General features: G+C 46.0%; 1 protein-coding gene across 1 annotated transcript in view; it reads left to right on the top strand.

Annotated features, from left to right (window-relative positions):
• The first annotated feature begins 488 nt into the window (after positions 1-488).
• Positions 489-25,114, top strand: part of LOC120927141 (prosaposin receptor GPR37-like) — a 55,456-nt gene continuing 30,830 nt past the window's right edge. The window contains exon 1 of the mRNA XM_040337607.1: positions 489-1,137. Within this exon, the coding sequence (XP_040193541.1) occupies positions 544-1,137 (594 nt within the window). The 5' untranslated portion in view covers positions 489-543. The remainder of the gene's footprint in view (positions 1,138-25,114) is intronic.

Below are 25,114 nucleotides of genomic sequence, written 5' to 3'. Positions count from 1 at the left end.
ACAGCTCAGACCCTACCTACATTTAAAGCAGCGCCTGTTCAACAGGAGCAGGGCGCTACATATTTTTTCATTATTATTCCTAGGAATGTGATAGTTTACTTGGTTGCTAAATATATAGGTAATCACTCTATGTTTCCTGTTGATTGACTCATCAATGGATATTTCAAAGCAGAGCATTGCAAGGCCAGTACAATGTATACATATTCTGTCATTCACTTAAACAACCAATATATCCTTTTTTTTTTTTACTCTTCCTGATTGCCACATTTTAAAGCCTGTGTGAACTGTACTATATTTTGAACTGTAATTATAAATGACACCACTAGCAGGTACCACAAACGTTATTGACAGGGGACATAGAATATGTTAAACAGTAGTGAAAAGAGTCTGGCACAATGTTCAGTCATGTGGCAGAGGAACTGTGGGGCATTCAGAAAAGAATAATGGGTGCTTTGTGTTCCCCACAGCTGAGATTTCCTCCCCCAACCGACTATACTCATTACATTCCCCCTCCTTCATGCTTCAAGACTTTTTTTTGCAAATATGAGAGGTTTAGCAGTCATATTCAGGTATTTACTGTTTGTTTTGTTTTTTCAGTTCATAAATATTGAATCTACTGATTCCAGTTCACTGCATGGAAACCTGAGTTTGCCCGACAGCACAACGGTGGTGGAAAAAGAAGCAGCAAAACAGCTGAAAAATCGAGGCAAAAAAGGTTTGCAAACTGACGAGTCCAGACAAAACCCTGCCTTACTGGGATACCCAAGGCTCATCAAATCACCAACCAGTGGAATGCCAAATTTAAACAGAATGTATAATGATTCTCTTTCATCATCTACTGGGGCACCAAAGATTGTAAACTCACTATATCCTTTGGGTGAAAATTCCCTAATTGCCTATGGAGTGCTTCTTCTGTCTCTGGTGGTCTTTGCTGTTGGCATTGTTGGCAATCTATCCATCATGTGCATAGTATGGCATAGTATGTCTATGAAGAGTGCTTGGGACTCCATCCTGGCTGCTATAGCACTTTGGGACTTTCTTCTTCTTTTTTTCTGTTTGCCTGTAGTTGTTTTCCAGCAGATAACACATCGTAGATTGCTTGGGGCACTCTCCTGCCGCATTATACCTTACATGGAGGTAAGTACATTTTAAAAATGTATATACTCTCTTTTTGGCTTTATACACTGTTCTGTGACATAGGCAGGGCTTCACTTTTATTGGGTCATATATGACCATCTTTAGTCAGTTCTCTATAGAGCAGTGGTTTTCAACCTGGGGGTCGGGACCACCTCAGGGGCCGAATGACTATTTGCCAGGGGTCACTGAATCCTAGGCTGTTCCTGAAGCCCACACCACTCTCCCAGCCTTTCCACAGCCATCCAGAAGGGCTGTTCCTGGAGCCTGTGGCCACCCAGCTGGGCTGTTCCTGGAGCCCACAGCCGCCCACCCACTCAGCCTCATGGCATGGCTGGGGGGCAGAGCCTAGAGATCAGCTGACTGGTGAGGAATGTGAAGTGGGAGGGGCTAGAGGAGACCCTATCTTCTGATTTCGGCATAGATGTCACAAGTCGGAGACACCGTGAATAACACTACCTGTGATTATAGTTGCCATTAAAAGTCCTTGATCAAGAGCATCTAAGTTGGCTGATCAGACCCCCCCCCCACCAGCTCTGCCACTGATCCTACTTCCCCACCAGCTCTACCACTGATCCCACCCCCCCCCCACCAGCTCTGCCACTGATCCCACCTCCCCCAGCTCTGAAACTGATCCCACCCCCCATGAGCACTGGTACTCATTCCATTCCCCCCACCCCCACTGCCACTCATCCCATTCCCCCCACTCCCCTACCAAGGTGTAAGAGAAGGGGAAAAAAAGAGAGAATACATGTACGGGAGAGTCAAAGAGGGGGAGGAACAAAGAAAAAGGGAGAGAAAGAATAAGAGAAAGAACAAGAAAGACAGCTAGAGAGAGGGTGGGGGAAAAAAACAAGAAATTAGGATAGAGAGATAAAAGACAAAGAAAGGAAAACAAAGAGAAAGAGTGGTATATCCTAAAATGTACCATAAGGGGTTTTGATACTGTACGAGTGAAAGGTACTCGGGGAGCGCTAAATGTCCGTGGGTTAGGGGCGCAAATTACTTGTTTTGCCTTGGGTGCTGACAACCCATGCTACGAAAATAATTTTTCTGTTAGGGGTCCCCATAACTTGGGAAATTTTATCAAGGGGTCACGGCACTAGGATGGTTGAGAAACACTGCTATAGAGAGATCAGTTCACATCAGGATCACAAATTTACCTTAGACCTTCAAGAATCTGATACATACAGCTCTAAAAACTCTGTATATGTGGTTAACTTAAATCTCAACTCTGGGAAAAATATTTTGTGATATATGGAGTGAGCATGAGTTAAAATTCTGTCAAGTTTTTCTTAAAGTGGTTCTAAAGGCGGATGTTTTTTTTTATCTTAATGCATGCTATGCTATGCTATAAGATTAAAAAAAACTTGTGTGTACAGCAGCCCCCCTCAGCCCCCTTAGGCCCCGTACACACCAGCGGATCTGTCCGATGAAAACGGTCCGCGGACCGTTTTCATCGGACATGTCCGCTGCCGGATTTTGGTCTGATGGATGTACACACCATCAGACCAAAATCCCCGTTGAAAACAGACGCGATGACGTGTCGCGACATGGCCGCGCCGTCGCTGCGACAATGACAAGGCGACGTGCGCGACCCTGGAAGGTCAATGCTTCCACGCATGCGTCAAATCACTTTGACGCATGCGAGGGATGGTGGCCGATCGGACATGTTCGGTGAGTCTGTACAGACGACCGAACATGTCCGACGGACAGGTTTCCAGCGGACAGGTCTCTTAGCATGCTAAGAAATTTTTGTCCGCTGGAAAACGGTCGGCTGACAAATGTCCGCTGGAAACCTGTCCGGTCGGCCGTACACACGACCGAACTTGTCTGCTGAAACTGGTCCGCGGACAAGTATCAGCGGACAGATCCGGTCGTGTGTACAAGGCCTTATACTTACCTGATTCCTTTCTCGATCCAGTGATGTTGCACAAGAGCCTTGGCTGTCCGGGACTCTCGCTCCTCATTGGTTGAGACAGCAGCTGGCACCATTGGCTCCCGCTGCTGTCAGTGAGCCAATGAAGAGTGAGGGGGCAGGACCGAGTCACAGCGCCATGTCTGAATGGACACACAGATCAGCGGCTCGGCTTGGGTGCCCCCATAGCAAATTGGTTGCTGTGGGGGCACTTGGCAGGAGGGAGGGGTCATGAGCACTGGCGAGGGACCCGAGAAGAAGAGGATCTGGGCTGCTCTTCTCACCAGAGCAGGTAAGTATAACATGTTTTTATTTTTAAACAAACCAAAAAAAAACTTTAATATCACTTTAATGTCTTAGGCCGCGTACACACGGTCGTTCCATCTGATGAGAATGGTCCGAAGGAACCGATGAAGCAAACTGATGGTCTGATGTGCCTACACACCATCAGTTAAAAAAAAACGATCGAGTCCAACGCGGTGACGTAAAACACAACGATGTGCAGAGAAAAATGAAGTTCAATGCTTCCAAGCATGCATCGACTTGATTCTGAGCATGCGCGGGTTTTGAACCGATGCTTTTGCGTACTAACCATCGGTTTTGACCTATCGGTTAGGCATCCATCGGTTGAATCTTAAAGCTCTAAATTTTTGGACCGAAGGATAACTGACTGATGGGGCCCACACACGGTCGGTTTGGACCGATGAAACTGAACTTCAGTCTGTTTTCATCGGTTTTGTCCGATCGTGTGTACAGGGCCTTAGAGATTTCGCCTGAAACCAGGGCAAGAACCTAGGGAGCAGCTATGCAGCAAAGCACTGATAGCAATAAACCATCACCAAGAGTTCTAACCCTACTAAAAACGTATTTTTTTTATATTTATCAAAATGAATCAGTCCTGAATCACCAGCTACCATGCTGATGTAACTGATGGAAAAATGCTAGGGATCTGGGATCCCTTGAAGACTGCCTATGCTGTCTGGTATGGATTTTAACCACTTCTCTATTGGTGTCAGCCAGCAGGAACACTCCCTCCCTCTTGCAGTCCATCAGAGTACCCGTGTACCTATCTGCAGTCCATGCCTCATAGAATATACGTTGGCAGGGCCGGTGCTACCACTAGGCAGCTGTCTAGGGCGCACTGCTGCCTAGGGCGCCCGACCACTGGTGTTCCTACTATGTTTTCTTTGCAGCAAGCAACAGCGGAGGACTGTGTCTGTGTCCCAACTCCCGAACGAATGGAAGCAAGCAAACATTCATTGATGGGCACTGGTAGGTTGCATTGAAGGGTGCTGGTGAGGCTGCATTTGATGGGCGCTGGTGAGGCTGCATTGATGGGCGCTGGTAGGCTGCATTGATGATGGGCGATGGTGAGGCTGTATTTGATGGGTGCTGGTGGACTGGGCACTTCATTAAAAAGGTGGGGTATTCATGGGCAGGGCAAAGGGGGTGGAGTCAGGGGTGGAGCAAGGAGGGTGGCAAAATTAGGTTTTGCCTAGGGTGTCAAAAATCCTTGCACCAGTCCTGTACGTTGGGTTGTTTCTTTCCAAAATTGGGCCATTTTTTCAGTAATTCCACTGTCTTGGTGCTCCAGGACCTTCAAAAGTGTAATAGGTAGGAATTAAATTACATGTGTAATTTATGTTCCAAGAACACCTGATGGTGCTCCCTGCATGTTGGGCCTCTCTATGTGGCCTGGCTGTGCAAAAAGTTTCACACATGTGGTATCACCATACTCAGGAGTAGCAGAATATATTTTGGGGCTTAATTGGAAGTATGCATATGCTATGTGTGAGAAATAACTTTTCTGTGTAATTGTGTGTAAAAAGAAAATGTATTTTTTAATTTTCCCAAGAATTGTGGTAAAAAAATTACAACTTCAATTTTTTTTACAATGCCTCTTACTAAATACCTTGGACTGTCTACTTTCCAAAAAGGGGTCATTTGGGGGACCTTTGTACTGTCCTGATATTTCATGGCCTCAAGAAATTAGATCGGCCATCAGTATTTCAGGTGTGATCACATTTTTGTTATTTGCACCATAGCTTGTAGACTCTATGGCCCGGATTCACAAAGCACTTATGCCAACGTATCTCCAGATACGCCGTCGTAAGTACAAATGTGCGCCATCGTATCTATGCGTCGAACCAGAAACCAAGATACGCCTAAAAATAGGCTTCCTCTGACCGACGTAACTTGCCGGGGGAATCGTGGGCGCATAGTTACGCTGGACGCATGTGGCGCTCCCATTAATTTCCTATTCAAATATGGAAATGAGGGAGATACGTCGATTCACGAACGTACTTGCGCCCGGCGCATAATATATGCGGTTTGCGTAAGTCGTACGTCCGGCGTAAAGTTATTCCCCATATAGGAGGCGCAACCCATGCAAAGGTATGGACCAGGGAACACAAGCTGTTGTATCTTATGTCGTTTACGTTGTACGTGAATATGACTAGGCGTAGGTGGGATGCGTCCACGGAACGGCGAATGCACCGTTCGTTATTCGTATCTTTATGGCGCTCGGCCCATCATTTGCATGGGTTCACATCTCATTTGCATGGCTCACGCCCACTTCCACTTACGACGACTTACGCCTAGGAAACCCAGCGCAGATTTGGCAGCACTGGCTTTGTGAATCCAGTGCTTGCCTCTCTGCGCTATGTCGGCGTAGCGTATATGAGATACGCTACGGCGGCATAAATATGCGCCGATGTATGTGAATCCGGGCCTAGAACTTTCACAAAGACTAAATAATATCCACTAATTTGGGTTATTTTTTACTAAGGATTTGTAGCAGTATACATTTTGGCCCAAATTTATGAACCAAAATTACATATTTGCAAAATTTTATAATAGAAATTAAAAAAAGTGTTTTGTTTTTTTTCCAAAAGTTTGCTCTTTTTTTACTTATATCACAAAAAAGAAAAAACACAGTGATACTACCAAAATAAAGATCTAATTGATTAAAAAAAAGTGTTTTGGTACAGTGTTGCATGAGTAATTGTCATTCAAAGTGTGAAAGCAGTGAAAGATGAAAATTGGTCTGGGCAGAAAGGAGTGAAAGTGCCCTGTATTGAAGTGATTAGGGGAACCCTATGACAGAATTAGGAAAAAAATGGTGTTGGGGCCCCCCCAAAGAAAATCCATATCACGCCCTTTGTGTCTGGTATAGATTTTAAGGGGAATTCCACTCCAAGTTAAAAAAAATGACGTGGGGTACCCCCCAAAATCCATACCAGACCCTTGTCTGAGCAAGCAGCCTGCCAGGCCAGGAATGGGGGAGACTAGTGATAGGAAGTTCGGATCTTTAAAATGAATCGGTTCATTTCAAACTACTCACTGAAATTAACCGATTCAATGAATCGGTTCTTCGGTTCACTTGCTGAGTCTCCTGACAAGCAAGTGAACCAAAGCTCTGATCCAGCCTTATTATATGATTAGAATCAGAATCAGAAGACTGATACGCAGAAGGTTGGCAGGTCCTGGGGATGTTTACTTTGATTTTGTTCCATGGCTCAGAGCACAAGCCTATTGTGTTAGCCTAGGGTTCCTCACATTTGATGGCTAGCAATGTTAACTGGCCCATCAGAATGCAGCTCACAGGCACAAAAAAAACTCTTTTCATTTCGGCTCCATTTCCACTTGTGCAACTTGACAACTTGATAAGTCATACCCCATGATTTCCAATGAGTACCATTCATATCTGTACGACTTCAAGTCACAGCGACTTCATAGTCCCTGCACTACTTTGGTTCCACTTTGATGCGACTTGAGGTCTATAGGCCTGTGTCGTGTCAAAATTGCAGCAGAATCGTGCAACTTTTAGGCTTTTCAGGCTAACGCAGCCTAAAAAGTCACACAATTCTGCTGCGATTTTGAAGCAATGCCTGTGTATTCTTGAGGTTTATGGACCTCAAGTCGCATTAAAGTGGGACCAAAGTAGTGCTAGGACTACGTTGAAGTCGCTGAGACTTAAAGTTGCACAGATATGAATGGTACTCATTGGAAATCTTGGGGTATGACTTGTCATGCAACTTTGCAATCCCAAGTCACAGGACAATTTGCACAAGTGGAAACGGAGCCAAAATGAAAAGCGGGTTTTTGTGCATGTGGGCTGCATTCTGATGGGCCAATTAACATTGCTAACCATCAAATTTTTCCATAGTCTTTACAGCGCATGTGCAGGAATAATAATCAGATTTTACTACCGCAAGCAAAATACCCACAGTAGTAAAATCAAATCGTTAAGGCTCCTTTCACACGTGTGCGACTTGAAAAATCATGTGATTTTTGCCTCAATTTTTGCCACAACTTGTAGCAATGTCTGTGTAACTTTGAGGTCTATGCCTCAAGTCGCATCAAAGTTTGACAAAAGTAGTACAGGGACTACTTTGAAGTCGCTGCAACTTAAAGTCACACAGAAATGAATGGAACTCATTGCAAATCATGGAGGAAAACTTGTCATGTGACTTTGCAGTCTTGAGTCGCAGAAAGTCACACAGAGTGTGAAAGGGGCCTCAGGGTGTTTGTACCTTATCACTGCTGCTACCTGATCATTAATTTAGTGTATTGTTCTACTAGTGGTGACTAGGGATGAGCTTTATGTTCGAGTCAAACGTATGTTCGACTCGAACATCGTATGTTCGATCGTTAGTCGAAATACGAACAAAATGGGTCGTTCACGCCAAACTCGAGTGACGCGCCACGGCCCATAATTTACTGCGGCATTGTGTGCTGATGATTGGCCAAGCATGCTGTATGTCCCGCATGCTTGGCCAATCACAGCGCCGTCAGTAAAGAGAGCCGTAATTGGCCAAAGCCAGGGTGGCTTTGGCCAATTATGGCTCAGGGCTTTAGTACACGCCCCACACTATAAAAGGCCGCCTGCAGAGCGGCCTCGTGTAGTGTGTTGCGGCGCTGGTTGAGATCAGTCAGAGATAGATAGAGCAGGCAGGCTAGTCAGTCAGTTAAATTTTGTGGGCCGGATTCAGAAACAAGATACGACGGCGTATCTCTGAGTCCGGCCAGTCGTATCAATGCGCCTGATTCAGAGAATCAGTTACGCATAGATATCCCTAAGATCCGACTGGTGTAAGTGTCTTACACCGTCGTATCTTAGGCTGCATATTCACGCTGGTGGCGCTTCCGTATAGTTACGTGAGGAATATGCAAATTAGGTATTTACGCCGATTCAAAAACGAACGACCGCCCATCGCTTTTTTTTACGTCGTTTGCGTTAGGCTTTTTCCGGCGTAAAGTTACCCCTGCTATATGAGGGGTATGTGCGGCGTATCCTATGTTAACCACTTCATTACTAAGCCTGTTTTTCAGATTCAGTGTTTAGGAGACTAAAACAGTTTTTTTTGCTAGAATATTACTTAAAACCCCCAAACATTATATATATATTTTTTTCTAACACCCTAGAGAATAAAATGGCAGTCATTGCAATACTTTTTGTCACACCGTATTTGCGCAGCGGTCTTACAAGCGCACTTTTTTTGGAAAAAATTCACTTTTTTAAATAAAAAAATAACACAACAATAAATTTGGCCCAATTTTTTTATATATTGTGAAAGATAATGTTACGCCGAGTAAAATGATACCCAACATGTCACGCTTAAAAATTGCGCCCGCTCGTGGCATGGCGTCAAACTTTTACCCTTAAAAATCTTGATAGGCGACGTTTAAAAAATTCTACAGGTTGCATTTTTTGAATTACGGAGTAGGCCTAAGGCTAAAATTATTGCTCTCGCTCTAACGATCGCGGCGATACCTCACTTATGTGGTTTGAATACCGTTTTCATATGTCGGCGCTACTCGCGTATACGTTCGCTTTTACGTGCAAGCTCGTCGGGACGGGGCGCTTTAAAAAATTTTTTTTTGCTTTTCGCATTTATTCTTACTTATTTTACAATTTTTAACAGTGAAATAAAAAAAAAAAATAATTATCACTTTTACTCCTATTACAAGGAATGTAAACATCCCTTGTAATAGAAAAAAGCATGACAGGTCCTCTTAAATATGAGATCTGGGGTCAAAAAGACCTCAGATCTCATATTTGGGCTTAAATGCAAAAAAAAAAAAAAAAAATTTGGAAATGTCATTTTTTCAAATGACAAAAAAAAAAAATGTCTCTTTAAGAGGCTGTGCGGGACTGACGTTTTGACGTCACTTCCGCCCAGCAGAGCTATGGGGGACGGGCGAAGGAGATTTTTCCTTCAGTCTCGTCCCCGCTCAGCTGCCGGATGGTCGCGATCCCCTCCGCCGCTACCGACGGCTCCGGTAAGCGGCGGAGGGCGCGGGACAGCGGCGGGAGGGGGGGGCCCTCTCCCGCCACCGATAACGGCGATCTCGCGGCGAATCCGCCGCGGAGACCGCCGTTATCGTGTACAGGACCGTCGGCACTAAAGATGGATACCTCAGTTGTGACAGCAGCTGCTGCCGTTACTGAGATATCCATCTTTAAAAACAGGACGTATTTTTACAATGGGCTGGAAAGCAAGTGGTTAAGTATGGCCGTCGTTCCCGTGTCAAATTTTGAAAATGTTACGTTGTTTGCGTAAGTCGTTTGCGAATAGGGCTGGACGTAATTTACGCTCACGTCGAAAGCAATGACATTTTGCAGCGGATTTTCGAGCATGCGCACTGGGATTTTTTCACGAACGGGGAATGCGCCGTTCACAAAAAACGTCAAGTACGCGGGGTCAAGTCAAATTTAAATAAAACATGCCCCCAACATCCCCATTTGAATTAGGCGGGCTTACGCCGGCCCACACACGTTACGCCGCCGTAACTTAGGGCGCAAGTTCTTTCTGAATACGGAACGTGCGCCCAAAGTTACAGCGGCGTAACGTATCTAAGATACGTTACGCCGGGCGGATAGATACACCATTGTATCTGAATCCGGCCCACAGTGTGTAGAGCAGTGTACAGAGTGTGTAGAGCAGGGATCAAAATGAGCTACTAGCCAGGCCTCAAGGCGTACTCGCAACCAGTTGCCCCGCCCAACCCCTACCATGCCCCGCCCCCTAATCCCGCCCCTAGACACGCCCCCAAAAAATCTCATGAAATGACACTTAAATGTTTTATGCAGAATTAACCTATAAAAATAAATAATAACAACAACTTTATCCGTGCCCAACAATGCAGCCCCCAATGTGTCCCCAGAGCAGCAAAATGTCCCCCACTTTGCAGCCAGAGTCCCCCACCCACACTATTACAGCCAGAGTCCCCCACACACACTATTGCAGCCAGATTCCCCCCCACACTATTGCAGCCAGAGTCCCCCCCCACACTATTGCAGCCAGAGTTCCCCCCCACACTATTGCAGCCAGAGTCCCCCCCCACACTATTGCAGCCAGAGTCCCCCCCACACTATTGCAGCCAGAGTCCCCCATCCCCCCCCCCACACTATTGCAGCAGCAGCCAGAGTCGTCCCATCCCCCCCACTATTGCAGCAGCAGCCAGAGTCCCCCCCACACCACTATTGCAGCAGCAGCCAGAGTCCCCCCACAGTATTGCAGCAGCAGCCAGAGTCCCCTCACACCACTATTGCAGCAGCCAGAGTCACCCCCCCCTCCACACTATTGCAGCAGCAGCCAGAGTCGTCGTCCCCCTCCACACTATTGCAGCAGCAGCAGCCAGAGTCCCCCCACACCACTATTACAGCAACCAGAGTCGTCGTCCCCTCTCCACACTATTGCAGTAGCAGCAGCCAGAGTCATTTCCCCCACACCACTATTGCAGAAGCCAGAGTCGTGGTCCCCCTCCACACTATTGCAGCAGCAGCCAGAGTCGCCCCCCCCCCCCCTCCACACTATTGCAGCAGCAGCAGCCAGAGTCCCCCCACACCACTATTGAAGCAACCAGAGTCGCCGCCCCCTCTCCACACTATTGCAGCAGCAGCAGCAGCAGCAGCCAGAGTCCCCCCACACCACTATTGTAGCCAACCTTTGCTGGGTAGGAGAGGAGCTGCCGCATTGTTCAAACCGCGGGGGAACATGACAGCTTTCAATTCAATAGCTGCGTTCCCCGCCGACGCAATGCACGTCATACAGCCCCCTCCCCCTTGTCCGGAAACTTTGATAGACAGATCACCCATCAAATGGATGGGATGGGTGATTTGTCTATCAAAGTTTTCCGGACAAGGGGGAGGGGCTGTATATGACGCGCACAGCGGGGAACGCAGCTATTGAATTGAAAGCTGTCATGTTCCCCGCGGTTTAAACAACACGGCGGCTCCTCTCCTACCCAGCAAAGGATGTCTACAATAGTGTGGGGGGGACCAGACGGCAGCGGCAACAGCAGCGACAGCGGCAGCAGGGACTCTCCTCTCCTTGCTCGCCCCCCCTGCTCCCAGGCAGCCCACACTCGCCTGCCCTCAAAATGTACTCGCATTTTGCGAGCAGGCGAGTGTAAATTGTGAGGGCTGGTGTAGAGGATATATATACATCCCAGGTGTTTTACATATATTTATACACTGTATAGATTAGTTAGATTGGTTCTTCCTAATCTGTCAGGCAGTTGATTGTGCTAGCTGCAGTGTTCTCACGTGTTGTATTGCCCGTGTGCTCAGTGCACCCACTTGGTTTATAGTGCAAGTGTGCTAATTACTTTGCATCTAAACCCACTTGGTGTGTAGTGCAAGTGTGCTATTTTTTTTTAACAGAAAGAGGTTTTTATTAACAAAACAGCATTACAAGATATGCATTATTCGACAATCAGATTTGCATAGAAACGATGACAGTCAGAAACAAGTGATTTCAGCATTTGCAGATCATAAAACAAAGGAAAATCAAAAAGGAAAAGGGAAAATAATACAAGTAAAATAAGCAACGAGGTGCTAGTCCATAGCCCTCCCTCCCCAGTCCACCCCAACCGTAAGCCACCAGGCGCAGACCCAACCAGGGTACTCCTCAGAGTACACGCGGGCAAAAGACCGTCGCCCCTGCGCCAAGTCCCTAGATAAAAAGAAATAGGGTGGGGTGTTGGCGCTGCCCTACCTATAAACTGTTCCAAGCCGTAAATGTGAACAGTGACCCTAGGGGGTACGTATATAGGTGATGGTGTGGTAATCAAATAGCCAGCATAATATGTGGAAACAGGTGTGTGTCCCAGCTATATGTAATATGTATGGTAACAGTATCTAAGTGCTGGCATACATGAATGAACCAAACAAAAACAAGTGTAGTGTAAACAAATAAAACAAACTGTGCTGCCACTGACAGACTGTCAGATAGCCTGTGCAAACCTCCACTGTGTGTATACTAAACACTCATATAAAATAAAGATGATGCTCATGAGAAAAAAATGATGCCCATGAGAAAAAAATTAATATAAGAACAAATGAATAGTCCCATCAATGTGTGCAGTAAAAAAGCTTTCTTCAAAGGAAAATTAATGATGCAAAGTCACATAGAAAAAGCCCATCCAAGGGGTGATAAAGTCCGTGCTTGCAAAGGTGCACCTGTAGAGGTGGGTGCTCAAATATGCAGTAGTGAAAATTCCATGCAGTGGTCACGGTGCTCCCCCTCCTGGGTCCCCACTCACCAGAGGCACTAACCCCTGCAGGGGTAAAGTGCAAGTAGTTAGCCTCCCACGGCTCTGGGATCTCCCACGGCTCCTCTGCTGTGCTTGGGACCTCCTTCACTTCCTTCTGATGGTTTCCGAGTCCAGAGATAGAAGTTGTTTTAAAGATCCACAGGAACAAGTGCTGATTTATTGGCACTAACAGTATCGTGCACAGTACAAAATAAAAAATAAATCTGAGCAAAAATAAAAATTAAACGGTAAAAACAGGTAGAGCAGAGGCTCTGCTCTATGAAAAAGATATAAAACTAAAAACAAGCAATGCAGGTGGAGCGGCTAACAGCCTGTTAGCATGGCTCCGGCCGCCGCACTAGGTTTGCCAGGAAATGTCAGCAATTGCCTGGGAACGGCGTGCGTTCCACTAACGAGCAGCTGGAAACCGGAAGTGCGTGCATCCGCTTTACGCACGTTTCGTCAAAATACGTCTTCAGAAGCGGGTGCACGCATACAGCAGGAGGTTACTTATATAATAGGCTTCGATATGCAAACCCCTCCCACTAACTGCGGTATCCAATCATTTATTTTACATTGATTCCCATCGAATCGAGTGTAGAGAGGGTATACCCTTGGGCTTTCCCTGTTTGCATATTTTCGCCTCGGCGTCCTAAGTGAAGCCATAGTGTGTTAAAATTCTAATGTCAGCAGTGTCTACACGGATTAACCATTATTAACATTTAATGCTGTTGGCACGGTGTCATAATAAGTAACCTAATCTGCTAACTGTGCCCTGTGCTAGCAATCATGGGCAAGTATAAAAACAGATGGACAAAAAAAGGGATAATAGATTAAATGAAAAGAAAGTAAGTATATAATAAGTCCAAGATAATTAGATACAGGTAAGTTGGATAAATATGTCATGGCATGTGTATAGTAGTATCAGATGCGTTGTCTAGGACTATGCTGCCATAAATTGGCATTGGTGAACGGGATCCGTCCCGGTCACAGGTGTCTCTACCTATAAGTAAGAAAAGTATATAGGGTGCAACATAATCCTAGCACATCAGCGCAAGTCGGTGAATATACCTATCAGATAAATGGAGGTTGTATGGATGGCCAACTTACAAGCAAGGGTACATAATGTAAATAGCAATAAGGGGAAAGAGACCCAAAGGGAGGGCCCTTCGTTAGATCGGTCAAGGGGGCGGCAATGGTGGCAAAATTGGGTATGAAACGCCTGTAATACCCCGTAATGCCCAGGAAGGCCCTCACTTGTTTTTTATTGACTGGTTGGGGCCATTTTTGAATTGCCTCAATCTTATTGGTCTGCGGCTTGACCATCCCCCGGCCAATAACGTACCCAAGGTATTTGGCCTCCTCCAGGCCTATGGCACATTTCTTTGGATTGGCCGTGAGACATGCTTCCCTAAGGGAATCTACGACCGCTTGTACACGGAGCAGGTGCGATTCCCAATCTGGGCTGTGGATGACCACATCGTCCAAGTACGCCGCTGCATACGAGCGATGTGGTCTCAAAATTTTGTCCATCATTCGCTGGAATGATGCAAGGGCTCCGTGCAGACCAAACGGCATCCGCTTATACTGAAACAAGCCCTCAGGAGTGGAAAAGGCAGTCTTCTCCTTGGCCGATTCAGTAAGCGGTATCTGCCAATAACCTTTCGTTAGGTCTAGGGTCGTTATGTAGCGAGCCTGTCCCAACCTGTCCACAAGTTCGTCGACCCGGGGCATCGGGTAGGCGTAAAATTTGGACACACTGTTAAGTTTTCTAAAATCATTACAAAACCTAATACTGCCATCAGGTTTTGGGACCAGCACTATGGGACTTGACCACTCACTGTGAGACTCCTCGATCACATCCAACTCTAACATATTTTTTATTTCTTCCGCAACTGCCTCTCGCCGGGCCTCTGGAATTCTATATGGTTTTACATTTACCCGAACCCCTGGTTCCGTCACTATGTCATGTTGGATCGTGTTGGTCAGTCCGGGTAAAGGGGAGAAAAAGTCTCTATTTTTCTGCACGAATGCCCTAACGTCACTTTGCTGTGCTACGGACAGATAATCTGTGATGGGAACGTCAGGTATCACGGGTATCCGGTCTGTTGGAGGCGGGGACGTGGCCAGTAAAGTCTCTCGGTCCTTCCAGGGCTTTAAGAGATTTACATGGTAAATTTGGTGTGGTTTCCTTTTCCCTGGTTGGTAGACTTTGTAGTTTACCTCCCCCACCCTTTGGACAACCTCAAAGGGACCCTGCCACTTGGCTAAAAACTTACTTTCTACCGTGGGAACCAGTACCAACACTCTGTCCCCCGGGTTGAAAGTACGGACCTTGGCACCCCGGTTATAGACCCTCCTTTGGGCCTCCTGGGCTCGCTCCATATGTTCCCGTACTAGGGGCAGAATGGTTGCGATTCGGTCCTGTATCAAGGAGACATGCTCTATGATGCTCCTATATGGGCTGACCTCTCCTTCCCACGTTTCTTTAGCAATATCTAGCAGGCCCCTGGGATGCCTACCATACAAGAGCTCAAAGGGGGAATAGCCTGTGGAGGCCTGTGGAACCTCTCGTATGGCAAACATGAGATATGGTAGCAAAAAATCCCAGTCTCTCCCATCCTTGTCGACCACCTTTTTCAACATACTCTTCAATGTTTTATTAAACCTTTCGACCAGACCATCTGTCTGGGGGTGGTAGACAGAAGTACGGAGATGGGAGATTTTGTACAATCTACACAATTCTTTGGTAACCCTTGACATAAAAGGGGTGCCTTGATCGGTCAAGATCTCTTTTGGGATCCCCACTCGACTAAACACCTGGACTAATTCCTTGGCAATAACCTTGGCGGAGGTGTTACGCAAGGGTATGGCCTCAGGATAGCAAGTCGCATAGTCCAGGATCACCAGAATATGCTGGTGACCCCGGGCAGATTTCACGACCGGCCCCACCAGGTCCATGCCAATCCTTTCAAAGGGGACCTCAATTATTGGTAGAGGAAAAAGGGGGCTGCGAAAATGGGGCGATGGTGCTGACATTTGGCACTCGGGGCACGATTCGCAGTACTCCTTGACCCCTGCATGCAAACCGGGCCAGAAGAATCTTTGGGTGATTCTCTCCCTGGTTTTTTCGACCCCGAGATGTCCCCCCATAACATGACCATGGGCCAGGTCTAGCACCACCCTGCGAAAGGGTTTGGGAACCAGTAGCTGTTCTACCTCTTCCTCTCCATGTTTTATCACTCAATATAACAAATTGTTTTTAATTGCCATGTAGGGAAAGGACACCACCCAATTAGGATCCACCGGTTCCCCATCCAACACCTTAACATTTTCCCTGGCATTCATGAGGGTGGGCTCTCGCAGCTGCTCGGTATAGAAATCCTCCCTCCTGACCTCCAAGTCGGGTACCACATTTTGGCTACTCTCCATGTCAGGGTCAGGCGAGGTTTCTTGTTCGTTATCCTCAGGCTGGGTGCTAGCTTCTAAGTCATCCGGTTCCCCAGCCATGGCAGGGAATGGTGGAGGATCTCTGGCCTCCTCGATCCCACCAACAGCATGCCCTTCCCTTTGGCAAAACGGGTCTGGTGAGAGTTCTCGCGTTTTGCCAGTAGGGGGAGCGCTATCTACGGGCCTCCCTTCACTCTCCCATAACTTCCAAAAATGAGGAAAGTCTCTCCCCACTAAGGCTTCATGGAGCAGTGAAGGTACCACCCCCACTGAATGTGTTACACAGCCCCAGGGGGTATCAACCTCAACCACCGCTGTCTGGTAGTCCTGAGTGTCCCCATGGATGCATATTACCCCAATACAACTGGGGTGTAGTTTTGTGGGGTCTACACACGCACTCCTGACTAAGGTCACCACACTACCAGAGTCTAGCAGGGCTGTAAGAGGCTTGCCATCTATTGAAATAACGCACATTTGTTTTTCAAGGCGACTCTGACTTGTCGCAACACATGCGACCTGTGCAAACAGAGAAATGCGTCTTACCCTATCAACATAATCACATTGCATAGGTTCATCATTTAGAGGGCAATCTGCAGCAATATGGCCTAATGCATGGCAACGAAAACACCGTATTTGCCCTACCCCCAGTCCTTTTAACGGTCCCAAAAACCTTCCTGGCTTCTTTGGCCAGTCTCCAGGTCTAGGACCTACAGTCTCATCTGCTGTAACAACAGTCTTATCCACTCTCCCCAAACTCTTGAACCCCGGAATAGTCTTACCCGAACCGTTGGGAGATCTTGCACCCCGAGACACACCGAAGTGGGGCGTAGGTGGGTTTATCAAGTCCTCAGTAGCACTGTACCTCTCCGCTAGGTCCACCATTTGGGCTGCAGTGTTGGTGTCCCCCTGTCCGACTTACTTTCTCAGGGTAGCAGGGAGCGCACGCAGGTACCGGTCCATTACCACACGCTCCACAATCTGGGGGCTGGTCAGAGTCTCTGGCTGCAACCACTTCCTGGTGAGGTGGACCAGGTCAAACATTTGTGACCGGGGTGGCTTGTTGCTGGAATAGGACCACTGATGCACGCGCTGGGCCCGAACTGCCATGGTGACACCCAAGCGTGCGAGTATTTCTGTCTTTAGAGTCTCATAGTCCTGGGCCTTATCTGGTTCTAGGTCAAAATAGGCCTTTTGGGGTTCTCCTGTTAGGAATGGGGCCAATAGTCCCGCCCACTGCTCTTTTGGCCATCCTTCGCGGTCAGCGACTCTCTCGAAAGTCGCCATGTACGCCTCAACATCATCCGCTGGTGTCATCTTTTGCAGGTGGTAGGAAGCACGTACAATCTTTGGTTCCGCTAACACCGGAGGTGCGGACCCCTTTTTCAGTTCCACCAGAGCTTCGGCGAACTGTCGGTTCATCTCCTGCTGGGCAGCGTTTTGTGCTGCAACGGCCTCTGCGACTTGGCGGTGTTGTGCTGCAGCGGCCTCTGCGACTTGGCAGTTTATCTCCTGCTGGGCAGCCTGTTGTGCTGCAGCGGCCTCTCGTTGTGCTGCAGCGGCCTCTGCGACTTGGCGGTTGGTTTCCCGCTGGGCTGCATTGGCCTGTAGCAGGGCCTTTAACATTTCTTCCATTTTCAGAAAAGTGCCCGCTGAATCCACCACGTGTGAGGGATTAGCTTGTGGGGATCACCTTTTCTGAAATCACAGTCTGTAAGCAGGCACTTTCTTTTAAGTCTGGCGGATGCCAGATTTTATTTATAAACGGTTTGCAGATTAAAATAAACAAAACAGTAAATTAAATCCTTGCCGTCCGGCGCTAAACTAAACAAACAGGATCTCCTCTCTATACAGTGTGGGGCTAGTCCCTGACACCCACAAAACATGCAGTAAAGAAAACCTTTTCAGTCCAGCACTCAGCGCTCCCCTCACTCAGGTCCCTTCCTGAGTTTCAAGCCCTGTTGTGCTCTCTTCCTGGACATTTAAAGTCCAGCTGATTGTGGACTCCAGTGGACCCAAACATCCGGACCGGAACCCTAGCCAGGCCCAGAGGCTGTAAAACCCGGAATGGATTTCGGTTCAGTCTCTCATGATAGAACGTATGCGAGGTGAAATGTACCTATGATCATGTATCGCACCTCGCATAGCGTCACAGTGTTTAGTATACACACAGTGGAGGTTTGCACAGGCTATCTGACAGTCTGTCAGTGGCAGCACAGTTTGTTTTATTTGTTTACACTACACTTGTTTTTGTTTGGTTCATTCACGTATGCCAGCACTTAGATACTGTTACCATACATATTACATATAGCTGTTACACCTGTTTCCACATATTATGCTGGCTATTTGATTACCACACCATCACCTATATACGTACCCCCTAGGGTCACTGTTCACATTTACGGCTTGGCACAGTTTATAGGTAGGGCAGCGCCAACACCCCACCCTATTTCTTTTTACTCTTGGTATCCCGTTTGGGGATTCGTTTCTGGGGGGCTGCAGCCTGACATTTTAATTTTATAATTTTATATTTTTTACTGGATATCTTATTGGAATTTATTGGATTTTTGTTATAGTAATTCATTTCTCATAGCGTAGTGTTCTACTGTCATTTGTATTAGCCCTGGTGGGTCCTAAGCGCGGAATACTTTCTTCTTTATATCACTTCTCACACCCTCTGGTGTGTGTTTACTGCTGCTATGGATCTGTTTGGCTACATGAACTGTAGAAACATAGATATTGGGGGCATCTTTAGCCAGGACGGCATCACCAATAGACAGGATATGCAGGGGCTGGTCAAACAGCTGAGACATACCATGGAGAAACAACTCAGAGTATGGTGGGATGTCGCCACTTTAGAGACCTATATTAAGGAAAAGATGACCCCCAGGAGACTACGATGGGACGTACACCCTAATGACAATGTTGATGATGCAGAACTCATGAATGAGTGGTATCATTTTTTCAATACATGTGAAAATGAGCTCTTACATAAAATTGTTAAGAGGAGGAAATTTAAACTTAAGGCAATAGAACAAAGTATTAAAGAAATCCAAAACCTATTGCTACCATTTGCAAATCAGCAGGATTATAAAGACAAAACTAAAGAACTGCAGGATGTGATTAAAAAATATGACAGTGACATACAGATTAAAAAACAAAAGAAATTTAAAAGAGACGTTCTAGATTATAAAAATGCGCAAGTTTATAAATGGCAAGCCTCTATGGAGGAACCTAGTGAAAACCTTGATGACACACTTTTGGACGAAAATGAATTGATTCCAGCGAATAATCCGGACGACAGCTCCTTGAGATATATTACTGACCCGACAGTACCTGATAGACCCAGGGAATTCATACAGAATACTGGCTACACACCCAGAGGACAACAGGGAAGGTCCGACAATAGAAGGGTTAGATACCATGATGATGAATATCAAAGGAGCCCGAACCCCCCCAGGTGGAGGTCGCAGAGTCGTAATAGGAACTCCTCAGGAAGAAATCAGTACCCATATGACCCATATTATAACCAAGGAAGAAACATGAGGGACAATGGGGATTTTCCCAGAGGTGGCCCCAATACCCGTCCACCAGGAAGATGGAGACCGAGGACAGGACACGGAAACCCCGGATGGAGAGGGGCGAATGGCAACCGAGGGGCTACCCAGGCACGATCATCAGGAAGAGGAGAAAGCCAAAGAAATCAACGCTACCAGGGTCAGGGAGCCTACTCCAACCCATGGAACAACAGATCCTACAATCAGGACAGAGAAATGGAGCACACCCAAAGAGAAAACGCACCAGAGGGTGTAGGGGAGGGCAGAAGAAAACGCCCAAGGCAACATTAGGGAAAGGTATATTCAATCTTAGTAACATCCAGCTAACCAAAGAAGAACTACACATATTAGATTTAGGCCTTAAATATGCCCCAGAAAAAACTTTAGACCAATTTGAGGTATACATCGACCTTCAGAAATTCCTCAGAAAACTGAATTTACGCAAATTCTTTCTGAACAACACAGAGGAGTGTGGAATGGAGATCTCAGAATACACTCAAACTAATCTGAGGAATAACTCCACGTTCAACCCCAATACACCGGGCAACCAGTGCATAGGAGCGTTTAAAAAGATGGTGGAGGGGGATTTAAGGAAACTGCAGAGAAAATTCAAAAACAAAAACAAAAATGTGTGGAAAACTATTAAGGAGATTGGTAACAAAAATGAGGTTATTATCAGACCAGCAGACAAGGGGGGTGGACTGGTAATCCTAAATAAAGCAGATTACGAGGAGGAAATGGAGAACTTGTTGAGGGTTGAAAATACCTACAAAAAACTTAAAGGTAACCCTAAGGTACGATTCATTAAAAAATTGACCAAGTTTGTTAAAAAGGGTGCAACCATGGGGATACTCAATAAGAAAGAGGCAGAATATTTGGTGTCCAATTCCACAAAAACACCAGTGATCTACTACACCCCAAAGATCCACAAGAGACTGCACAAGCCCCCAGGTCGCCCCATTATAAGCGGGATAAATTCCATTTTTTCCCGTTTTAGGAGAATACTTGGACACCTACCTACAACCTATTGTCAAAGAGGGGAAATCACATCTCCGTGATAGTTTGCAACTTATTAACGAACTGCAACATATTGGTGAAGTACAAGACCTACTACTGGCCACTATTGATGTCAACTCACTGTATACCAGTATATCACAGAAAGATGGTATTATGGGGGTGGAGAAAGCGTTACATCAAAATACAAGGCTAAAACAACAACAGATCAATTTCATTGTAGAAGGACTGGAAATGGCCATGGAATGCAATTATTTCTGGTATAACAAAAGCTACTACGTCCAAACTAGGGGTGTGGCGATGGGGGCACGCTATGCCCCTAGCGTTGCCAACTTATTGATGGACTGCTGGGAAGAAGAATATGTTTATAATAGAAACATTCCCTGCATTAAGCTATACCGGCGATACATCGATGACGTCATTATCCTATGGGATGGAACGGTCGATAGCTTTCAGGAATTTTTAGAGGAGCTGAACACCAACAGATATGGCCTCACCTTCACTGGAAAATGTGATAGAGAGTGTATAGACTTCCTTGACCTTCAGATTTTTAAGGACGGTCCAAAACTACAGACAAGAACACACTTTAAATCAACGGACCGCAATGGATATATTCCATCAGCCAGCTGCCACCATCCCAGGTGGAAGTCCAATATACCCAAAGGACAAATGATGCGACTCCGGAGAAAGTGTAGTTCTATCGCAGACTACAAAATACAAGCCGATATAATTGTTGACCGATTCAAGGAAAAAGGGTATAAGGAGCAAAACCTGATAAAACTGAAAGAAGAGGTTCAAAATATGGACAGGAATAACATGCTGGTATCCAAGAAAAAGAACAAGCAGAACAAGCTAGATGTGGCATTCATCACAGGTTTTAACTCCCAATACAAGGATTTTGAACATATAATCAAAAAATACTGGCCGATCCTACAAGAAGACCATGCCCTCACTAAAGTGCTGGGGAAAAAAACAAACTTTATCTATAGGCGTGCTCCCTCTCTCCGTCACCACCTTGTGCACAATGTCATAGATCCACCACGATCTGTTAGCCTATGCCCTGAACTCAAAGGCTTCTATAAATGCCAGAAATGTCTGGCCTGCAGGGTCAGCAAAAAAACAACCAAGACGGAAAATGAGTTTTAAATCAAGAACTGACTTCAAAGAATATAAAATCAAAGAACTCATCACCTGCAGTACTACTCATGTAACGTATATCATCGAATGCCCTTGCCACCTACAATATGTGGGAAGAACCACCAGACCCCTGAAAGTGAGAATCCGTGAGCACATAAATAGGATCAAAACAGGATATGACAAACATTATCTCTCACGTCACTTTAAAGAGGTTCACCACCAAGACCCCAGTGGCCTGATCTTTTATGGTATAGATCTTGTAAAGGACAATTGGAGGGGTGGCAACAAGACTACTGCCATTTCCCAGAACAAGACCAGCTGGATCTACCGTCTGGGATCATTGGCACCTTATGGGTTAAATAAGGACATTGATCTAAATTGTTTTCTGGCTAACCCATGAACATGACTCTGAGGGTAGTTGTTTTTGTACCACTATACACTAATGATTCCCATATAGACACTATTCCCCTTTAAGGCGAGAATTACAACAGACTCTGCTGCTCTGTATACCTATATTTAATTTTTCTCCCATTCCCACTATCCCACTATTTACTATAATGGGACACATCACCTACTTACATATACCCTTATTCACTATGTGGGGTTGCAAGGCCCAATATTAGCCAGGTTCTGCAGATATTATTGTTCTGTAGACCTAGACTTCGCCCATCTCGCTTGGGGTACCTGATGGTACACCCTATGTGGTCGATGAATATTGACCGTTTATGGGGCAATCCATATTTGTTTTCCACTGTTTTTCACTGTTTTTGACTGTTCTTAATTGGTTTTGCACTTTATGTGCATTTTCATTTTTATCCATTCCCCATTGGTACTTCATCATCTGAGAGAATGTGGGCTAGCACCCCAGAGATCAGATCCATGCCAAATGATGACGACCTATAGACTACTACTCCTATGGAGTAATTTATCTAGTAAGGGTTAATAATGACCTCCCTTTGGGTCTCTTTCCCCTTATTGCTATTTACATTATGTACCCTTGCTTGTAAGTTGGCCATCCATACAACCTCCATTTATCTGATAGGTATATTCACTGACTTGCGCTGATGTGCTAGGATTATGTTGCACCCTATATACTTTTCTTACTTATAGGTAGAGACACCTGTGACCGGGACGGATCCCGTTCACCAATGCCAATTTATGGCAGCATAGTCCTAGACAACGCATCTGATACTACTATACACATGCCATGACATATTTATCCAACTTACCTGTATCTAATTATCTTGGACTTATTATATACTTACTTTCTTTTCATTTAATCTATTATCCCTTTTTTTGTCCATCTGTTTTTATACTTGCCCATGATTGCTAGCACAGGGCACAGTTAGCAGATTAGGTTACTTATTATGACACCGTGCCAACAGCATTAAATGTTAATAATGGTTGATCCGTGTAGACACTGCTGACATTAGAATTTTAACACACTATGGCTTCACTTAGGACGCCGAGGCTAAAATATGCAAACAGGGAAAGCCCAAGGGTATACCCTCTCTACACTCGATTCGATGGGAATCAATGTAAAATAAATGATTGGACACCGCCGTTAGTGGGAGGGGTTTGCATATCGAAGCCTATTATATAAGTAACCTCCTGCTGTATGCGTGCACCCGCTTCTGAAGACGTATTTTGACTAAACGTGCGTAAAGCGGATACACGCACACACGCACGCACTTCCGGTTTCCAGCTGCTCGTTAGTGGAATGCACGCCGTTCCCAGGCAATTGCTGACATTTCCTGGCAAACCTAGTTCGGCGGCCGGAGCCATGCTAACAGGCTGTTAGCCGCTCCACCTGCATTGCTTGTTTTTAGTTTTATATCTTTTTCATAGAGCAGAGCCTCTGCTCTACCTGTTTTTACCGTTTAATTTTTATTTTTGCTCTGATTTATTTTTTATTTTGTACTGTGCACCATACTGTTAGTGCCAATAAATCAGCACTTGTTCCAACATACCACGCTATGCTAGTGTGTTTGTTTTTCCGGAGGACTGTGGATCTTTAAAACAACTTCTATCTCTGGACTCGGAAACCATCAGAAGGAAGTGAAGGAGGTCCCAAGCACAGCAGAGGAGCCGTGGGAGATCCCAGAGCCGTGGGAGGCTAACTACTTGCACTTTACCCCTGCAGGGGTTAGCGCCTCTGGTGAGTGGGGACCCAGGAGGGGGAGCACCGCGACCACTGCATGGAATTTTCACTACTGCATATTTGAGCACCCACCTCTACAGGTGCACCTTTGCAAGCACGGACTTTATCACCCCTTGGATGGGCTTTTTCTATGTGACTTTGCATCATTAATTTTCCTTTGAAGAAAGCTTTTTTACTGCACACATTGATGGGACTATTCATTTGTTCTTATATTAATTTTTTTCTCATGAGCATCATTTTTTTCTCATGAGCATCATCTTTATTTTATATGAGTGTTTAGTATACACACAGTGGAGGTTTGCACAGGCTATCTGACAGTCTGTCAGTGGCAGCACAGTTTGTTTTATTTGTTTACACTACACTTGTTTTTGTTTGGTTCATTCATGTATGCCAGCACTTAGATACTGTTACCATACATATTACATATAGCTGGGACACACACCTGTTTCCACATATTATGCTGGCTATTTGATTACCACACCATCACCTATATACGTACCCCCTAGGGTCACTGTTCACATTTACGGCTTGGCACAGTTTATAGGCAGGGCAGCGCCAACACCCCACCCTATTTCTTTTTACTCTTGGTATCCCCTTTGGGGATTCGTTTCTGGGGGGCTGCAGCCTGACATTTTAATTTTAATTTTATAATTTTATATTTTTTACTGGATACCTTATTGGAATTTATTGGATTTTTGTTATAGTAATTCATTTCCCATAGCGTAGTGTTCTACTGTCATTTGTATTAGCCCTGGTGGGTCCTAAGCGCGGAATACTTTCTTCTTTAAGTCCCTAGATAACCAACCAAAACGTGTAAGGACCCCAGCAGCTGATCGAAGTGGGCAGTGCCCCGAGAGAGAGGGGGGGGCAACGGCCCCCATGACGGGCAGGGGGGAGTCCATCTTAGTCCCCCACCCCCCCGGCCCCCCATCCCGGTGCATCCACCCAGGCCGACCAGACCATATCGTACTTAGCAGGGCACTGCCTACTCTCATACGTGAGTTTGTAAAGGGGCAAAGCCGAGTCCACCGCCTTCCTCCAGGATCCAAGGGTGGGAGGTCCTACCGACTTCCACCGTAGCAGTATCTCCCTCCTAGCATAAAACAGTGAGAACGTAATACATAGCTTAGTGTACCTGTCTCCCTCGACCTCACCCAAATGACTCAGAAGGAGCACCAAGGGATCCAACGGCACTCTGGTCCC

This window comes from Rana temporaria, chromosome 2, assembly GCF_905171775.1.
Source record: "Rana temporaria chromosome 2, aRanTem1.1, whole genome shotgun sequence".
Classification (NCBI taxonomy): domain Eukaryota; kingdom Metazoa; phylum Chordata; class Amphibia; order Anura; family Ranidae; genus Rana; species Rana temporaria.
The sequence above is the reverse complement of the archived record's forward strand: the minus strand, read 5'-3'. Positions and strand labels throughout refer to the sequence as shown.